This window comes from Arvicola amphibius, chromosome 1, assembly GCF_903992535.2.
Source record: "Arvicola amphibius chromosome 1, mArvAmp1.2, whole genome shotgun sequence".
NCBI classification, from domain to species: domain Eukaryota; kingdom Metazoa; phylum Chordata; class Mammalia; order Rodentia; family Cricetidae; genus Arvicola; species Arvicola amphibius.
The window spans coordinates 180,487,967-180,505,852 of NC_052047.1; the positions used below are offsets into that span (position 1 = coordinate 180,487,967).

Below are 17,886 nucleotides of genomic sequence, written 5' to 3' on the forward strand. Positions count from 1 at the left end.
CTGTCCTTACTATGTGACCTTTATTCTCAGGAGTGCAAACTCTTCATAGCTGTGTTGTTACCAGAGGCAGGGAGAAACAGGGCGACCATCCCCATTTCAGGGAAGGAGTTCCCCAACCATCCAGATTTCTGCCTACATTTTGTTTATGTGACCACAGCCCTTCTGTCATGGCACCAACCGAAACTGTTGACTTTTTTGTTTTGTTTTTAGAAGCAGATCATTGATAATAGCTGGAAGGTAGGAAGATGTTATAGGCAATCACACAAAGCCATAATGGAACATAGTACCGATAATGAGATCCAAGTGGTCAGAGGTGCAGGGCTTCCTATAGTTGTGAATCTCTGCAGACATCTCTCAGCCTCAGACCAGGCTGGGTGATGGGCAGGTAGTTAAGAAGTGTGGGTTTTAAAGATGAACAAATATGGATTATAATCCTGGCTCCCCTACTCATTAGTTCTATGATCTTTCACAAATTACCAACTCTTAGAACCTCAAATCTAATACTTTCAATAAAGATGAGGGTCTCACTGATGAGAAAACCCTGCACCAGCACTTGGTACAGGGTCTTACACATAGCACGGGCTCAGTAACCTCAGTGACCATTAGGTGCTGCTGCCCCTTCAATTTCTCATTTACATTCATGATCCCTGTTTCCATCTTGCGCGGGGCTGTTTTTCCTGCCATTACATACCCCCCCACACACACACATACTCCAGACTCAAATGCAGAACATAATGTGATCTTTCAGCATCTTCTTTGAGCCTGAATTAGATTTTCTTGTTTTAAGGTTCATCTTATTTTGGATTCTGTCTACATGTGTGGGTATGTGCTCAAGAGTCCAGATGAGGGCATCAAACCCCCTGGAGCTGGAGTTGCAGGCTGTTGTGAGCCCTCTGACATAGGCACTGGGAACCACACCAGGATCCTCTGGAAGAGCAGGACACACTCTTAACTACTGAGCCTTCATTCCAGTACCTTAAATTAGATTTTCTAACCAATCACTGTGATGTGGTAATCTGCTTCTTTAGTTCTCCCTTTTCTTATTTCTTCTCTCTTTGCATAACACATATTGGTCAGGGATCCAAAGTGTCAAGGGTGCCCATTGATCACCCCAGAGAGCCTGGTTATCCCCAGCAAGAGCCCATGTCCCTGGAAGCCAGTTCTCTCCTGGGGAGAAGACTGATCTGAGATATAGGTTTAGCTGATACTGATTCTCATCACGTGTTCTTTCAGATTAGCGGGACATTTCAAGTGAACATTCCACCCGTTTTGCTTGGGTACACCTGGAGTAACACTTACGTCCCTCCTAGAGAAGACTACAGTGGGCAGAATCCAAAAGAATGTACCTTCCTAAATATTTTTGCTACAATTGAACCTCAGATATCATATATCACGTTCAATCCGAAACTAGATGAGGTAGGTTCCACACTGATTTTCTGAAACCAAACATCAAAAGAATGGAAACTGTTTTTAAAAAACAGTTGTAATTTCAAAGTTGTAAGTAAGCAGTGGTTTTTCTCTTGTTTTCTGTGTGTGTGTGGCGGGGGGGAGTGGCACAGTGTCGAACTATTTTAAATCTGATTCTAGTTTTCAGATGAAATAGACATTTTGCAGCGAGCACAGACTTTTGCCAGGAACTGTAAGGCCATGTTTCCCAACCGAAGAGTCGTGACCACTGTTTTTAATGGCGAAGGGATGCAGGTCTTTGTAACAAGATACATCAAGGCGTTGAATCCACCGCAGCAGCTTCTGGATATATTTCTTCAGGACTCGAATGCTACCCTTGTGAGTGACATTTTTTTCTTTCAGTTACTGTTTTTAGCAGCTTCGTGGAGATTATAGAGCACGTTTGAAGAGTCGGGTATATCTTTTATTTGGGCATTAATCTAGGTGATTCGTTCTCTTCAGACAATTTGTTATTTGTGAGTTACAGAGCTCTCCTAACAGGACCCTGGGAGCTAAAAATCAAAGCCTGGATTTAGGTTGCTTTTTACTGTACTCTGCTTTTCCATTGTGATTTCTTCATGCCGGTGGCTCTTAATACCCACTACCCTGGAACTAACAGTATTCTCGGGTGCTCATGGAGTACTGGGGTCACGTGACTTGACTGCATGAAGCTAACATCTTCTCCAGCATCTGTGGAGCTTTGGGGGGGCGTGTGACTTAAACCGCAGGAGGTTGTCAGTGCAGAGTCAAGGCTGTGCATGAAGGGGATCTGTCACACATCTCTGAATGTTAAAGACATTTCTGTGCCCTCCTTTTTACCTTTGGGTCTCAGTCTGCGGCATTCTGGTGGGGAGGGGAATTCCTCAGTGTGGCTCGTGTTGTCGAGGAAGCAGGACACATCCCCTTCTCCAGCTGCGGCAGTTCTGAGTAAGTTTATAAGGAAAGAAACTCAGAAAGATTCTGAAGCAAAGCAAGTCAAACCTCTGCTGTTTTGCACCTTTTAAAAATGTTGACCTGTTGATGCAGTGTTACAGTATTTTAAATTCTAATAATTTATTGCATTATAACGTAGTGCCTAGCCAGTACTCTCTGGGTCAGGCCATCTGGGCCCAGTCCCCAGAGCCTCATGGAGAATATTACCTTTGTGAGTCTGAACAAGTTATTTCATTACTCTGAGCTTGTTCGCTGGTCCCCTGAGAGGCCTGCCATGTGCTCTGAGGGAGAACGTGTGTAAAGCACTGGGCTGGACAATGGACATACTCAGTGATGTCAGCTAATGTTATTATTCCAGGACCTCATCGCTCGATTTGTATCTTTGATTCCTTTTACAACAGAAACATTTGATGAGAATGATGGTTTTGACATATGGATGACATCAGAGGTAAGAAATGACATTGTATAGTTAAAATGTGAAATGCTTCTCACTTGTCTTTCCTCTTAAAATAGTGCTTCTTGTGCAGTGTTCTGCCTTGTGAATGTGAAAGTATTTGATAACTCGTGGAGGCTTTAGGCTCCCTAATAATTTATGGAAATAAATCATTAAGATGATTTGTTTTCAAAATTCAGAGTAATTCCTCATGAATACTTTTATTCCGTGGGGAATTTAGCAGTGCAGTATTAGGACATCCTCCAGAGCAGTGTGGATTGTCTCTGTGGAAACGGTCAGACTAATGTCTACAGCAAGCATGTCACTTCTCAGGTGCGTCCCTGTCCCCTCCTCTGAATGGAGAGCTCCTGCAACTGTGCTCTTCCTTACCATCATCAGACAGATTGCCAAGTGGAATACAGGACCCATGCAATATTTGGCACACACTTAATATTATCTGGAATTTACATTTAACTTGGATTCTATATTTTTTCCAAACCTGGAAACCTTCCTTCCTCCCTTAGCTTTAATTGAGTGGCTTTAACTTGACCCACACTCATACTGTATAAACATGTGTCTCAGCTGTACTCTCTTTGAAGCAGAGGGACACGTTTTTTATTTCCTCTCATACTTAAATTTAGCGTTAAACATCCAATATGTATTTTCAATTGGATAGTACAAATATAAGACAGAGCTGGTGTGGTGGTGCTTGCTTTAATCCCAGCACTGAGGAGGTGGATCTCTGTGAGTCCAGGGCCAGCCTGGTCTACAGAGGGAGCTCCAGCACAGCCAGAGAAATGTAGTGAGACTGCCAAAAAAAAAAAAAAAAAAAATCCCTGGGAGAGAACGGATGATCTGGAGCTGAGCTGATGGCTCTGCTAGCTTTACTTGGACTTCCTGAAGGGGCTGGATTGGGGCTAAAACGAACTAAGACATACAGAACTAACTTAATAGTTGACTTCCCTGCCTTCCACTAGGTGGGACTAAAGTGGACATATGCAAATAGTTTTGCTCCAGGATCCAAAGATTGATAATAGATTTTCTGTACTTCGATAGTAGGTCTCCACCGACATAGTAAATCAGATCAAGCTGAGTTGAAAAAGTAAAAGAACAGGTTTTGTGGAGGCCCAAAAATGTGAGCCTATTTCCACCTTGTCTGAGGTCAGAGAGTTTTAGCTTGCTCAGAGTTGTTGACAACAGGTGTGGCTACTCACGCTGACCTAGGGTGTGGTTACTTAGTGCTTTAGACATTAAGATGGTCCATGCAAGTGGGTCCACTCCACCCTGATCAGAGAATTCTAGCATACTTCTGCTCCTTCTTTTGAATTAGAAAGTTTGACTTAGGGATGACTGCCTTCAGGATACTTGGTCTAGGGTAGATTCACTACATAAACAACAGAATGCTTTTCTCAAGAATTAATGCCTTGATGTCTAAAGTTTTAGAGCAAGTAATTGTTCAAGTTGTCTTCTGTATCATGTTAAAGTAGTCTTTTGTCTTCTGCTCCCTGTTGTATTGGGGTGTAAAATGTATGGAAAATTAAACACAGGGATGTCAGTATTCACTGGAACCCCCTCCAGGTTATTCTGTTTCTGTTTCATTATTTTCATTTGCATCTTCATTCTCTTTACTTATTTTTCTAATCCCCATGCCCCTACCCTGGTAAGTGGTATACTTGTCGAAGCTGGTCTCTGACAAGGTTTATTTTGAGCAAAGTAACTCCTGGGTGAGTCCTCCAGTCCCCAGAGACTGAGGCAGGAGAAGGAGCAGAAAATATCACGTGCCTGAACTAAAGGAGGAAGCTTAAATATCATTTAGGCAAGGGGTGATGATGTATCCTCCATGAACTGGGTCTGTGCCCAAGTATGGTATACTTTAGGCAGGTCTTGGAGAGGAATTACTGTGGCTACCAAGAATGCAAAACTGGGCTTTCTGTGCCTTTTCTTTGTTGGAGATTCTCTGAGAGGGTAGGGCTTGGAGAAAGAAGAATGGGGCTTTCTGGATCAAGCAGACGTGAGCTGGAGGTTCCAGCCAAACAATTGAGACCTGGCAGAAATGCTGTTTTTTAATCTAGATTCTTTTGAGACTATCTAATCAAAACATGCTCAAGGGCATTATGGTCATGTTGAATGTTGAAGAAGCTGAGGTGAAAACAAGCATTCAGTCCTACCTGGAGCATGACCTCCCCTGCCACACCAGTGCCCATAACTAAGCTGTTACTACGTGTTAGAGATTTTTCTTGGCTAGTGTCTATTCTTACTCTCTCTCTCTCTTAATCCTGTCATCTAGTGTCAGATGCAGCAGGGACACACTGATGTGGCTGTACCTCTTGTTCAGCTTCCATAAAATGTTTCCATACTGTTGAGTAAACAGTTGATGCCAGGAGCTTGCCAGCTTCCTCACCCCACCCCATCTGCCTGGCCTCTCTGGGACTGGAATGACCTGGGGACTGTGTGTCTCATCAGCACGTAGTCACTGCTACTCAGCAGCAGATTGCTACTGTATCTCAGGGTGCACAGTAAAGAAACTGCTGACGTGACCACTCCACGATATGGCTAAGGCCTTTGTTGTAGATATGAGAGAGAACACCCAGAGTCATCTGAAGGTGTTCAGGGCAGAGAGAGAAAGAAGTGAACTGAACGTGGCCAGCAGGAGATAAAGAGAGGAAATAGTGAAGATAAGAGCGAGTTAGTGGGAGAGAGAGAGAGAGAGAGAGAGAGAGAGAGAGAGAGAGAGAGAGAGAGAGAGAATAGCAAGAGATAGAGAGAGGATATGTACATAAGAGAGAAAATAGTAGGACTAGCCAGGTTATAGGAAAGATGAATGGCGGAGGGGAGGGAAACCCATAAGCTGGAGGGAGCTTAGGGTGGGGAGGAGGTGGGAAGGGCTAGGATGCTTGCATGGACCTTGTAATGTGAAACAGACGCCTGTGACACTGAGGGAAGCTGGAGGCTAGCATGTGCTCTGACATGGTGGTAGACAGCACGGCAGCCATATGTCCCTTCCCAGAGGTAAGGGAAATGACTCCTTCTGCAGAAGGCAGCAGCAGGTCCCACAAGTGCCTGAAGACCGCTGGCTTTTATCTAAGCACCAGAGTCCTCTAGTCCAGTTTGAGCTCATCTCTGGATATATGAACAGCCCAAGAGACCCAACAGCTAGCTATCGTTTGAACAATTAAGCCACATCAACAGAAGGTAGAAATCCAGAGTGTTACACAAAATTTTCCTTTTAAAATAATTCTAGGGACTAAGGCCAGGTCATGGTGGCATATACCTTTAATCCCAGCACTCCAGAGGCAGAGGCAAGCATATCTCTGTGAGTTTGAAGCCAGCCTGGTCCACATGGCAAGTTCCAGGACAGCCAGAGCTATACAGAGAAACCCTGTATCAAAAAATTAAAACAAACAAAAAAATTCTAGGGACCAAACAAAACATACTTATGATGGTGAGCTGTAAACCAACAGACTGCCTTTCCTGCTGTCCCCCATTGCTTCTTGCTATACAGTCTTACCTGTTGTCCTATATCTGATCTCTTACCTCTAGCTCAGCTGCTCAGCTCTTTAGGGTAAAGATGTTTCTATTATGCTTCCTTATTTGGCATTATCTAACTCATATTTCTTCCTTATTTATTATGTATAAAGTATTCTGTCTGTGTGTATGCCTGCAGGCCAGAAGAGGGCGCCAGACCTCATTACAGATGGTTGTGAGCCACCATGTGGTTGCTGGGAATTGAACTCAGGACCTTTGGAAGAGCAGGCAATGCTCTTAACCACTGAGCCATCTCTCCAGCCCCATATTTCTTCTTCTTCTTTTTTTTTTTTTTTTTTTTGAGTCAAACCCTTTATTGGTACAGGACAGTTGGTAGCCCCAGGGCCCAAAGTATTGCTTTTCCCCAGATCCTGTGTGATTCCTTATCAGATATGCTTCCTTGGAGCTCAGGGCAGTAGAGTACTTGTTCTCCACAAAAATGCCTCGTTTTAGATGTATATTGTCTGGCTACTCTATAGTATTCATATTAAAGGTCTCATTATCAGAGTGGCCTGGCTTTCCAAGCTACTATTCTTTTCTCCTCGCATCTCAGTGGAGCCAGAGCGCTGTTTTGTTTTCGTGTCAATAGCAGCTGATAAAGTCAGGACACTTAGACGGAAGGAAGAAAGGAAGGAAGGAAGGAAGGAAGGAAGGAAGGAAGGAAGGAAGGGTAAGGCTCTAAGTGTGTTCCTTCTTCCTTTCTCCTCCTCTCCTCTTCCTCTCCTCCTTTCAGAATATATTGCATTATGTTTGTTCCTTTTCTTTTGCCCAGTGCTGCATCAGTTTGGCTATTGGAAGTAAGGAAGAACATGCCATACTTCTCTGTAATTTCTTTCTGTACTTCGGAAAGAAGGCGTTGGTGCTCCTGGGGACCTCAGTCCTAGAAGTAAGTGCTGGGAAAATGTGAATAAACCAGGTTTAAACTGTGTATTCGATAGACTTGGGGCGAACTAGAGAGTTTCATAGGCAAACATTTGTAACTTGAGGATAACGGTGTTCACCAGAAGTTCTGCAGGGTAGAGAATAGGGATTTTTTTTCCTCCTTGTGAAACAGTGCTGCTTGATCAGGCCACTGGCACTATAAAATTACATCATTCGGGCTGGAGAGATGGCTCAGCGGTTAAGAGCGTTGTCTGCTCTTCCAAAGGTCCTGAGTTCAATTCCCAGCAACCACATGGCAGCTCACAACCACCTGTAATGAAGTCTGGTGCCTTCTTCTGTCCTGGAGACACACACGCAGACAGAATATTGTATACATAATAAATAAATATTTTTTAAAAAATTACATCATTCAACAGCAGCTGTTTATGGCATATGAGGGTTATGTAGCATCAGTTGCATGGAGCTGCGGCTGCCCTCATCCACCACCATCGTTCAGGGTTTCAGATATCACACTGGAAGGCCTTGAGCAAACACGCCAATAGTGTCTTCCAGGGTTTAACCTTACGAGAACTGATCAAAATACATCCTTACCGATGGGAAACATTCTACAACTCAGTTTATATACTTCTGTATATTCAGAATATATACCCTTCCAGAAGCTGTCCTGTGTAGCTGCTTCTGTTCCTGCGTGGCTGTCTGTCCACATGTCAGCATTTCCACCCTCGCCTTATGTCTTGTTGCTGTTGTTTTGCCATGGCTCATCATTTGTCAAATTTGTTAATGCCCATTGGTCCCCTGCTGTAGCTGTAAGTGCCACTAGATGGCAGTAAACTCACTAAATAAACTCAATAAATACATATATTTGTATTCAGGAACACCATAGGAGGCTAGTTTCACCTGAGTTCTGTGGTTGGGGTGAAGCCCCCTCTCACTATGGAGAGGCATAGAGAAGAACAAGAGCTCTGGGGCAGACACTGGGTACGTCAGGGCACAGAGAGCAATGTTGAGGCTGGCTGGGTTCGGGACAAGTGTTAGCACCCAGCAGCTTCCCTTAGGTCAGAGCACAGCTTTGTTCGCCTCTCAGATCCTAACCTCTGCCCAGAAGTGGAATCCTGCCTCTCGCAGCCACTGTACCTCCTTAAACTCCGACTTCTCACTAAAGAGGGCCAAAACAAATGTTCCTACCTCACAGAATTAAGAGCGGATTAAAAGGAAAGTCAGTGTGAATCTTAGCCTAAACAATAAATGTTAAATATTATTATAATTACTTGAATTATTTATTTTTCACTAAGAAAGTGTCAACACTAAAAAGATACATGTAAAGCAAAATAACTATTTGTGAAAACCTTTCAAATTGTATTTATTATTGAGAAGGTACACGGCCTAGCACAGGTATGACAGTCATGGGAAAACTGTGGAGTGCTTTCTCCCGCCTTCAAACAGGTCCCTGGGGTCAGGCCACCTCACTGGTCCCATAACTAGTTCTTAGTGTCTTTCCTAAATAAATATTTATTATTATTAGTGTGTGTATGGGGAACAGCATGCCAAGGTACACATGTGGAGGTCAGAGGAGAACTCTGTGGACTTGTCCCTGCACTTCTACGTGAGCTCCCAAGATGGAACTCAGGTCACTAGCCTTGCAAGGCAAGTGTCTTCACCCGCTGAGCCGGCTCCTCAGCCCTGGGCTTCTTATTCATTAGGTTGCCTTCCTGTATACTTTAGCTTCTAGTTCCAAGCCTTGCTTTCAGTTTAGTGGATTTTAAACTCCTTTAATGATTCCCTCTTGGTCTTAGGCCAGTTTAACTTCCCTTACTCTGCCTCGTATTGAGTCTCCAAGTATATTCTAACCAAAGTGAGGCCCCACAGCTCTTTTGTGTGAATCAGACAAAAGTGACCCTGTCACAGATTGCTGTAGGATTTACTAGACCGTAGTCTGTTAGAGAGTCATCAAAGTGTATTGATTTTGTTAGAGTAATAAATTTTATTGCCATCAGTGTACCCTACAGAACTCCCAAGGGTGGTACTGGGTCACAGGTCCTCTGAATTTAAATCATCATACTACCTGGATCTGAGAATTTCTGGAACTTTCTTGGTTTGGGTATTTTTGTTTTTTCAGAGGTGTTGCTTGTTTATTTGTTTTGTTTTTGCTGCTAGGTTTTTAAACCCCCAAGGAAACTTTTATAGTTCAGAATAATTATTATATAATAATTATAGAAGGTAGTAAAAAATACAGCAAATATGATTGAATCTTGTTCCTTATGCAGGGCCATGTGGCTTTTGTATTAACCCAAGAAACTGGAGAGTCTTTGCTTTGGAATCCATCAACGGGGCAGTGTCATAAGCAGTTTGACCCATTTTGCCCCTTGCAAAGTGTGGATTGTTTGTTCAATGATAGAAATGTAAGTATATGAAGGAAATATTTTGAGTTATTTCTTCACACCATCCTGAGCATGCAGTAGAATCACCCAGGAACTTAGAAGTGGTGGTACTCAGAAGTCTGTGGGGTCAGAGATCAGGCCATCCTTTACCCTTAAAGCCAGTCTGTAGAGCTTCCAAGGATGGCACTACCAAGCTAATGCTTCTCCCCAGGCCTCCCTTGGCTTCCTCCACTTTGTTGAGTACCAGGCTCTAACATCTGCACCATTCTTAGCCGCTGTGGGTTTTGTGGTCCGGTGGGATTACACCGACATTTTGTTTATACATTTATAGGTCTGGTTTAATATTGAACAAAACAATACACCAATGGCTGTGCATTTTGACTACTCAAAAGAAAGCTTCTGGAAACAGTTGCTGCCAAAAGACTTCCCGGGTACAAAAGCCCAAAGTGTACAGGTAAATACTCTTTCAAGTGCACCTGCAGGAGAGTTACTAGTGCTTCTAATCTTCGTCAGTTGTGGCAGCCCCTGGGTGTTGAATTGCTCGGCAATGTTCACCAAAGATGAATCCTCTGCCATCCAGCTTTTGTTTGTTCTACTTTGACCCCTTTCCTGTATCTGCAGAAAAAAAAAGAATTTGAGAAAAGAAAATGTCATCTTGAGTGTTATATAGATCTTATAACCTTTGTAATGTTCAACATGGCATAATAGGTTTATATGTCTGGTGTGATCAAATATAAAAAATTGACAAATAAAAGTGCTTCTCTGGACTCCAATCCATAGAAGTTATCTTGTGGACTGAAAACAAGACATAAATAGTACTGGTGAGTGGGGCTGAAGCAAGGATGGCAGCAAGGTCTAAAACCACTTCAGCAAGAGAAGGAGCTAGAGCAGGCACCCCCCCTGAAACCAAGGACAAGGAAGAAATGCTCCTTCTCCTTACTTCTGAAATAAGATGGGAAGAAAAAGCCTGGTGTTCAGGAGACTGGAGACCAGAACCATCCCAGGATCTAAATGTTGTGGCCAGCAGATCTGCGCTGTGATCGCTAGCACTGTCCGGATTGAGGGCTATGGAGTGCCAGAGTCAAGGAAGTTACAAAGTCCACAAACTGGGAGCTATGTGAGCCAAGAGAAAGGGGAAGGAGACAGTGAGGGGGAGAGAAGGCCAGAAAAGAATAGGATAATAGGCAAAAGGTTAATCATAGAAGCAGAAGTTCACATATGCAGCCTCACTTATAAGCAGGGAAATATAACAAGAAAAAGGATGTGTGATCATACCAAGTGTTAAAAAGCAGAGACGAGGGCACGTGCAAGCTGCCTGATGCCATGATAAAGTTGACCATCCACCAGTTTAACCATCTAGCTCTGTGCCCTGGAGAACATGCACATGGAGACAAACACTGCGGTCAGCAGAGAATCAAATGGATGAAGAGAATGAAATAGCAAGGAATTAGAAACAGTTACAACTTATAACCTGGTCTGTGGACTGTGAAATATCATACAGCGAATTCTCCCACGGCACTGGGAAATGTCTGAACCAGCTTGCACAAGTTCTCATCACTGCACGTATTACCTTAGAGTAAGGGTGGATCTGCATATCAGGAGCTCTTCTAGCTCCCCAGTTCCAATTCCAATTCCCAGCCAAAGTTGAGAAATACTGGCCTAGAACTATGCACATCAACAAGAGTGGATAGAAAAGGTGTACTGTAAAGAAAAATGAGGAGTATGTGAAATAAGGCACAAAGTATAAACTCCTTAAGTTTGAAAACTACATTGTGTGTAAATATACATATATATACTTTTAATTTTTTATTTTTTTAAATTGATTTTATTGAGCTATACATTTTTCTCTGCTCCCCTCCCTTTCTCTCTCCCTTCCCCTTCAACCCACTCCCATGGTCCCCATGCTCCCAATTTACTCAGGAGATCTTGTCTTTTTCTACTGGCATGTAGATTAGATCAATGTATGTCTCTCTTAAGGTCCTCATTATTGTCTAGGTTCTCTGGGCTTGTGATTTGTAGGCTGATTTTTTTTTTTTGCTTTATGTTTAAAAACCACTTATGAGTGAGTACATATGCTAATTGTCTTTCTGGATCTGGGTTACCTCACCCAATATGATGTTTTCTAGATCCATCCATTTGCCTGCAAATTTCAAAATGTATTATGTTTTTTCTGCTGTGTAGTACTCCATTATGTAAATATACCACATTTCTCTTATCCATTCTTCGGTTGAAGGGCATTTATGTTGTTTCCAGGTTCTGACTATGACAAATAATGCTGCTATGAACATAGTTGAGCACATGTCCTTTCGGTACGATTTCGCATCATTTGGATATATACCCAAAAGTGGTATTGCTGGGTCTTGAGTAAGGTTGTTTCCTAATTTTCTGAGAAATTGCCATACTGATATCCAAAAGGGCTGTACCAGCTTGAACTCCCACCAGCAATGCAGGAGTGTTCCCTTTACCCCACAACCTCTCCATCATAAGTTGTCATTAGTGTTTTTGATCTTGGCCAGTCTGACAGGTGTAAAATGGAATTTCAGAGTTGTTTTGATTTGCATTTCTCTGATGGCTAAGGATGTTGAGCATTTCCTTAAATGTCTTTCAGCCATTTTAGATTCCTCTGTTTAGAGTTCTCTGTTTAGGTCTGTACTCCATTTTTTTTATTGGATTATTTGTTCCTTTGATGACCAATTTCTTAAGTTTTTTGTATATTTTGGAGATCACACCTCTGATGTGGGGTTAGTGAACATCTTTTCCCATTCTGTAGGCTGTCGTTTTGTCTTGTTGACCATGTCCTTTGCTTTATAGAAGCTTTTCACTTTCATGAGGTCCCATTTATTAATTGATTCTCTCAGTGTCTGTGCTACTGGGGTTATATTTAGGAAATGTTCTCCTGATATACACTTTTATATACACTAGATTTGGAAAGGCATTGATGGAAATGCTAAATAACAAATTCAGGTTAGAGGTCACCTTTAGACTGGAGGGGGGAAAGAGCGATATCAGAGAGCAAGCATAGTGTGCACGTGTGCTAGTTCCAGGGAAACACTTCCCAGAAGACATCTCCTCAATGATGCTGGCCTCTTCCCAGTCTTCGGCTCCAGCTGACCAGACACCACAGAGTCTACACAAATGGCCCGGCAGTCTTTGCTTCCCTCTGAAACTTCACAAACCAGGGCCTTTTCATCTGCACTGTTTTCATCCAGTTTTATCTTCTAAACTGGTACAGAACAGCCCACTGAGCTCTCAACACTCAGTGCTTGACTAGCCCAAAGTTCCAAAGTCCTTCCACAATCAACTCCACAAAACAACATGTTCAGGTCTCCCACAGCAACACCCCACTATCCTGGTACCAATTTCTTTTTTCTTTTTTTTTTTTTTTTTTTTTGGTTTTTGGTTTTTCGAGACAGGGTTTCTCTGTGGCTTTGGAGCCTGTCCTGGAACTAGCTCTTGTAGACCAGGCTGGTCTCGAACTCACAGAGATCCACCTGCCTCTGCCTCCAGAGTGCTGGGATTAAAGGCGTGCGCCACCACCGCCCAGCCCTGGTACCAATTTCTGTCTTAGTCACTGTTCTATTGCTTTCAAGAGACACCATGACCAAGGCAACTATTATAAGAGAATACATTTAATTGGGAGGTGGCTTACAGTTTCCGAGGTTTAGTCCATTATCATCATGACAGGAAGTATTGCAGCATTCAAGCAGACACTGGAGCAATAGCTTAGAACTGTATATTCATAGAGAGCTGGCTTATCTTTGTTCTTTAAAAGAAAATGTAAAGTAAGGACCAGAAAAGGTGCTCAGAGGTAGAACACTTGCCTATCAAACTTGAGGCCCTGGGTTCAATTTTCAGTACTGTAAAATAAAGATAAATAAATAAAATTGAGTAAAAATCTAAACAAATATAGAGGAACCTAATGTTTATTCATGGCCATGTGGCCATATGTTGGGTATGTATTAATATGTCATTCTCCATGATTGTCAATTCAAGGCAACTCATAATATCAAAAGGAATGCATAGTTCCAGGGGCCAAAGTCAAGAATACCAAGGAGTATAGAATTTTCCCACCTTTAGAGTCTTTCCCCATCTCCTAAGAAACAACCGCTGTCCACTAGGTCCTTGTGCATTCTCCTAAACATTCCCCCACGCAGATCAAGCATATGTGTGTATTTTCGTATTTCCTGTTTGAAGTGCCATTTTTAAAAAAGGGAAATGTGCTTATCTTTCTTGAGCAAGCCACACATACAGCCTGTACAGTCCACGCTTCCTCCACTACCCTCTAGCCGGGCTGCTGCCTCCTAGAGAGAGCTTTGTGTTTTCTTTGTTTTGTTTTTGTCTGTTTAGTTATTTCTTGTCCAGTCAGGAGGTATTCAGTGGTTTTCTATTGGTGTGGTTTTACATGTAGCTGCCACAAGGTAAAAAACACATCCCTATTCTTTGACCTTACATTTTCAAGGAGGAAAAATAAATAAAAATAAAAAATAAAAATAAATAAAAAAAACTAATCCGGCCCCCAGCACTAGCCCACGCTAGAGGTGAGTGCTGCTGTAGAAGGCATGAATGTGAGGGGCGGTTTTGTTTGTTTGTTCTTTGGGAGCTCACAGCAGGAGGAGGGAAGAAAGTTCAGGGCTTCTGCAAAGTGACTGACAAGCTAAGAGAGCAGAATTTGCCTCCTTGGATTTCAGGGGAAAGAATGGCCTCCAACAGATAGCTAGCAGTGGCCACCTGCAGTGGCTAGGAAGTATCTTTCCAGGAGTTTCCAGAACATCATGGTTGCTGCATAAACAGAGATGGGTTGAGGGATGCGCAAAATGCTGGTAGGGACTTGAGCTTTCTTCAGGGAAGTCAGAAGCCAACATCACTACAGGAGGCCATGATCCAATGCAGGCTCTCAAAAGCTTCTGTGATTGTTGGACTTGTATCTGTGGGTTTTTATGGTGCTTGGAACTGAACACAGGGCTTTGTGCATGCAAGGCAAGCACTACCGTTGAGCTGTGTCTCTCTCCAGTCAGTCTCCTGCCCTACCACATCCATCCCAGAATAAGCCTATCTCTGACCACTATTTTACATGATCAAGAACACACCTTTCATTGTGTAATACAAGCATATCCAGACACAGAGAGCCCAGATTAACAGGCAACCTTTTAGTAGTTCTGAGGAGCACAAGTTCCTGCAAAGAAAGGTACCTTTGACAAAACTGGAAAGCCCACAAGACCCCTATCCCACGATTTACCAAGTCAACAGACTTGGGCCTGAAGGGACTCACTAATCCACAGGAGTTGCTCCAAGGGTAGATAATGGTTTTCAGGTCAGGAAATCAGGGAAGGTAGAGCTGGGCTAGCAGGAACTGAGAGGTAAACAGAGTTGTATTTGTCAAAGTCCCCAGAAGTGTAAGAGACCAGTGTTGTGAGATCATTCGGTAGTATCAATAAGCATGCCAGATATTTGGTTAAAGAAGAAATGAGAATAGCAAGTCTGTCTTACCCATGAAAAGTATTCCTTTCATAACCCTGCCCCCATGATGAGTAAGTAATGTGGAAATCAAAGAAAATGTGTAGTCTTTGTTGGAATTCGAGATTGCTTTTACCTTGAGAGACTAGTTTGGGTCTAGCCTTCCCAGCCCCAGGACTTCAGGGGATGACTGGGATCTAAAGGTGGTCTAACTTTGAGCTGTCTACATTTCAGCCTGAAGAAATAATTTATTCTGACACTAATAAAAGCATGGTGGAAGATCTGAAGAGCAGGTACTGTGTCCTCCCGCTCCTCTCTTGTCCGCCACCTCCTAGCCCAGCCGTTCAAAGTGCTCATTAGACTCAGCAACAGAGCATGAAAAGGAGATGACAACGGCTAGTCCTGCTGATCCACAGTCTCTGGTGTTAGCTTTGATAAACGGTCCCTTTACCAACTAAAGAATCCCTTGAAAGGACGGTCGACGTTAACTCTGGGCATCATCGGCCATGGTTGAAACATTCTCAGGGTAGATAGTTGATAAGCCTATAGTAAAGGCAATGCAAAAGCCAACACCTTCTAGAAAGGTATGAAGGCGAATGGCCATGACCCTGGTTGTGGTGAAAACATCTCAATTGGACAGTACAAACACTCGACAGCACTGTCAAGCCTGGATGGTCCCCAAACATATCCATTCATTGCCTTTTGGAGAGCCTTGTCAAGCCCCAGATGGGTCATAGACTTTAGTAGGCCCCACTCCTATTCCACATATACCAGCAGCTTCTGAATCGGACTTCCTGTAGTGTCTCACACTCACACAGCAGGCTGAAATGTCACCTACTGTCAGCCAGTCAAAACAGTGGGACCCAAATCATCTTGTCACTTCCTTTCCTTGATTGCATACAAGTTTACTCCCATCCCCAGCCATTACTACCCCCTTTGTGAGATTAAAAAACTATTATTAATATTTAGTGTGTATGGGTATTTACCACATGCATGTGTGGTGCCCATAGAGGCCAAAAGAGGACTTCAACTCCTCTGAAACTGGAGTTACAGATAGTTGTGAGCCGCCACACGGGAGCTGGGAATTGAAACTGGGCCCTCTGGAAGAACACCCAGTGTGCCCTTAACTGTTGAGCCATTTCTCCAGCCCCCATTTCCCAGGAAAGAAAACAAGGAATAAGTGCAGTAGGGAAAGGGTTCCCAACTAGTGTGCATCAGAATTGCTTCCAGAACTACTTACACTACAGGCTCTAGCGGCCCAGACTCCACTAGCATCATTATCAGAAGGTGAAGCATTCAGACGTCAGCCCCACTGAGGCCCATCTAACACTTCAGCCAACATACTCTAAACTCGGGAGTTGCACTGTAAACTCAATTGAGAAGAGGCTTTCAGTAGCTTCTCTATAACAACCTGCAGATTCAGCACCACAAGGTCATCTCACTCACAGGATCCCGTGAACCAACTAACACCCTTCTCCCTTTTCCTAGCATGCTTCCACCAGGCACCATTACAGGGCTGGTCTAAATCTCTGCTCCTGTGGAATGACATTCTAGGGTAGGTGGGTGGATGTGACCGCCATATTTAGCCCCTTGCCTCCTTTCCTCCCAAGTCCACACCCTGAATTAACTGCACTAATAATTCTGCTCTAGCTAATACCCCATACCAGGTATCTGATTTTTTAAAAGGCTATTTCCTGGAAACACTATGCCCTTTGCAAGGGACAGGTAAAATATCAGCCAGTAATCACATGGCAGGTGCTATCAAGTAGCAACTGCTATACTTGGATGTCTGGAAGAGATACTCTTAGCAGATTTAATTTCTGGCTATGCATGGAGACCTCTGGCCTTCCTGAACCAACAAGAGCCTGCCTCTCCCTACCTGATGGATCAGTGTGAATCTTAGCTGGCACCCCTTACTGTAAATCTCAAAACTTTCCTTCTCATTCATGAAGTGACAAAGTTCTTGTGACATTTACTAAATGAGTCACAATTAGTCACGGAGTTATCTTTGCCTTCTTACCGCAGGCTGGAAAGGGCACTCAAGTGTAAAATGATGGAATGGCGGCCTAAGCACCCCACACGCTGGAATCGACAGTGCACGTCTGTCCTGCGACAAATTCTTCCTAAACTAGAGTTTTACTCAGGAAGTTTTGCCTCATTTGAGGACAGTGAGTTAGAAAGGCTGCTACAGTTTTACTGGGTTTGTATATGATTTAACGTGTAAATGGCATTTGGTTTTAACCTGTTGTTAACTGGCAAATAGTAGCAATCTGAATTATCACTGAAATGCCTCTTTTCTTGCTCACCAAAGACAGGTGAGTTGGAAATCCAGAGAATAAATCTCCCCCTCTAGTACCCAGGAGGCTAGATGTCTCCCAGGAGAACTCCCTGCGAGAAAGAAGGATCTTAGGATTGAGTTACCTCAGCAATCAGGGAGGACACCATCCATTCAGGAATAAGGAGGAAGTTGTTCTTATTTTTCTCTGTTTTAATAGAATTTGGGATTAAAGAAATTAATAAAATATAGCTAAATTTAAGCCAAAGTTTAATGCTTAACATTTCTATGTAAAAATGTCAAACTAATAATGCATAACAGACAATAATTAGGTCAAGACTGAACCTTTCAGCCTTGATTCTATTTACTTAGAGAACAAAAATTCAAAACTCAACATTACATGCACGGCATTTTCTTAGAACAAACTATGTGTTTTATGACACATAAATGGTGAACTCTGAAGAGAGAAGTCCTCTCTGAATCTAGGAAACCGAGAAATGATCTCCTGTAATCTACTGGGTTCTGTATCATTGTTTCTGGTCAAGAGAAGTCCAGGAAAC

At 43.1% G+C, this 17,886-nt stretch overlaps 1 protein-coding gene across 1 annotated transcript in view; it reads left to right on the forward strand.

The window, feature by feature from the left end:
- Window positions 1-17,886, forward strand: part of Cc2d2b (coiled-coil and C2 domain containing 2B) — an 82,912-nt gene that overhangs the window by 63,388 nt on the left and 1,638 nt on the right. The window contains exons 26-33 of the mRNA XM_038316070.1: window positions 1,234-1,416; window positions 1,588-1,785; window positions 2,738-2,827; window positions 7,110-7,223; window positions 9,484-9,618; window positions 9,929-10,051; window positions 15,286-15,344; window positions 17,077-17,251. Coding sequence (XP_038171998.1) covers window positions 1,234-1,416; window positions 1,588-1,785; window positions 2,738-2,827; window positions 7,110-7,223; window positions 9,484-9,618; window positions 9,929-10,051; window positions 15,286-15,344; window positions 17,077-17,251 — 1,077 coding nt within the window. The remainder of the gene's footprint in view (window positions 1-1,233; window positions 1,417-1,587; window positions 1,786-2,737; window positions 2,828-7,109; window positions 7,224-9,483; window positions 9,619-9,928; window positions 10,052-15,285; window positions 15,345-17,076; window positions 17,252-17,886) is intronic.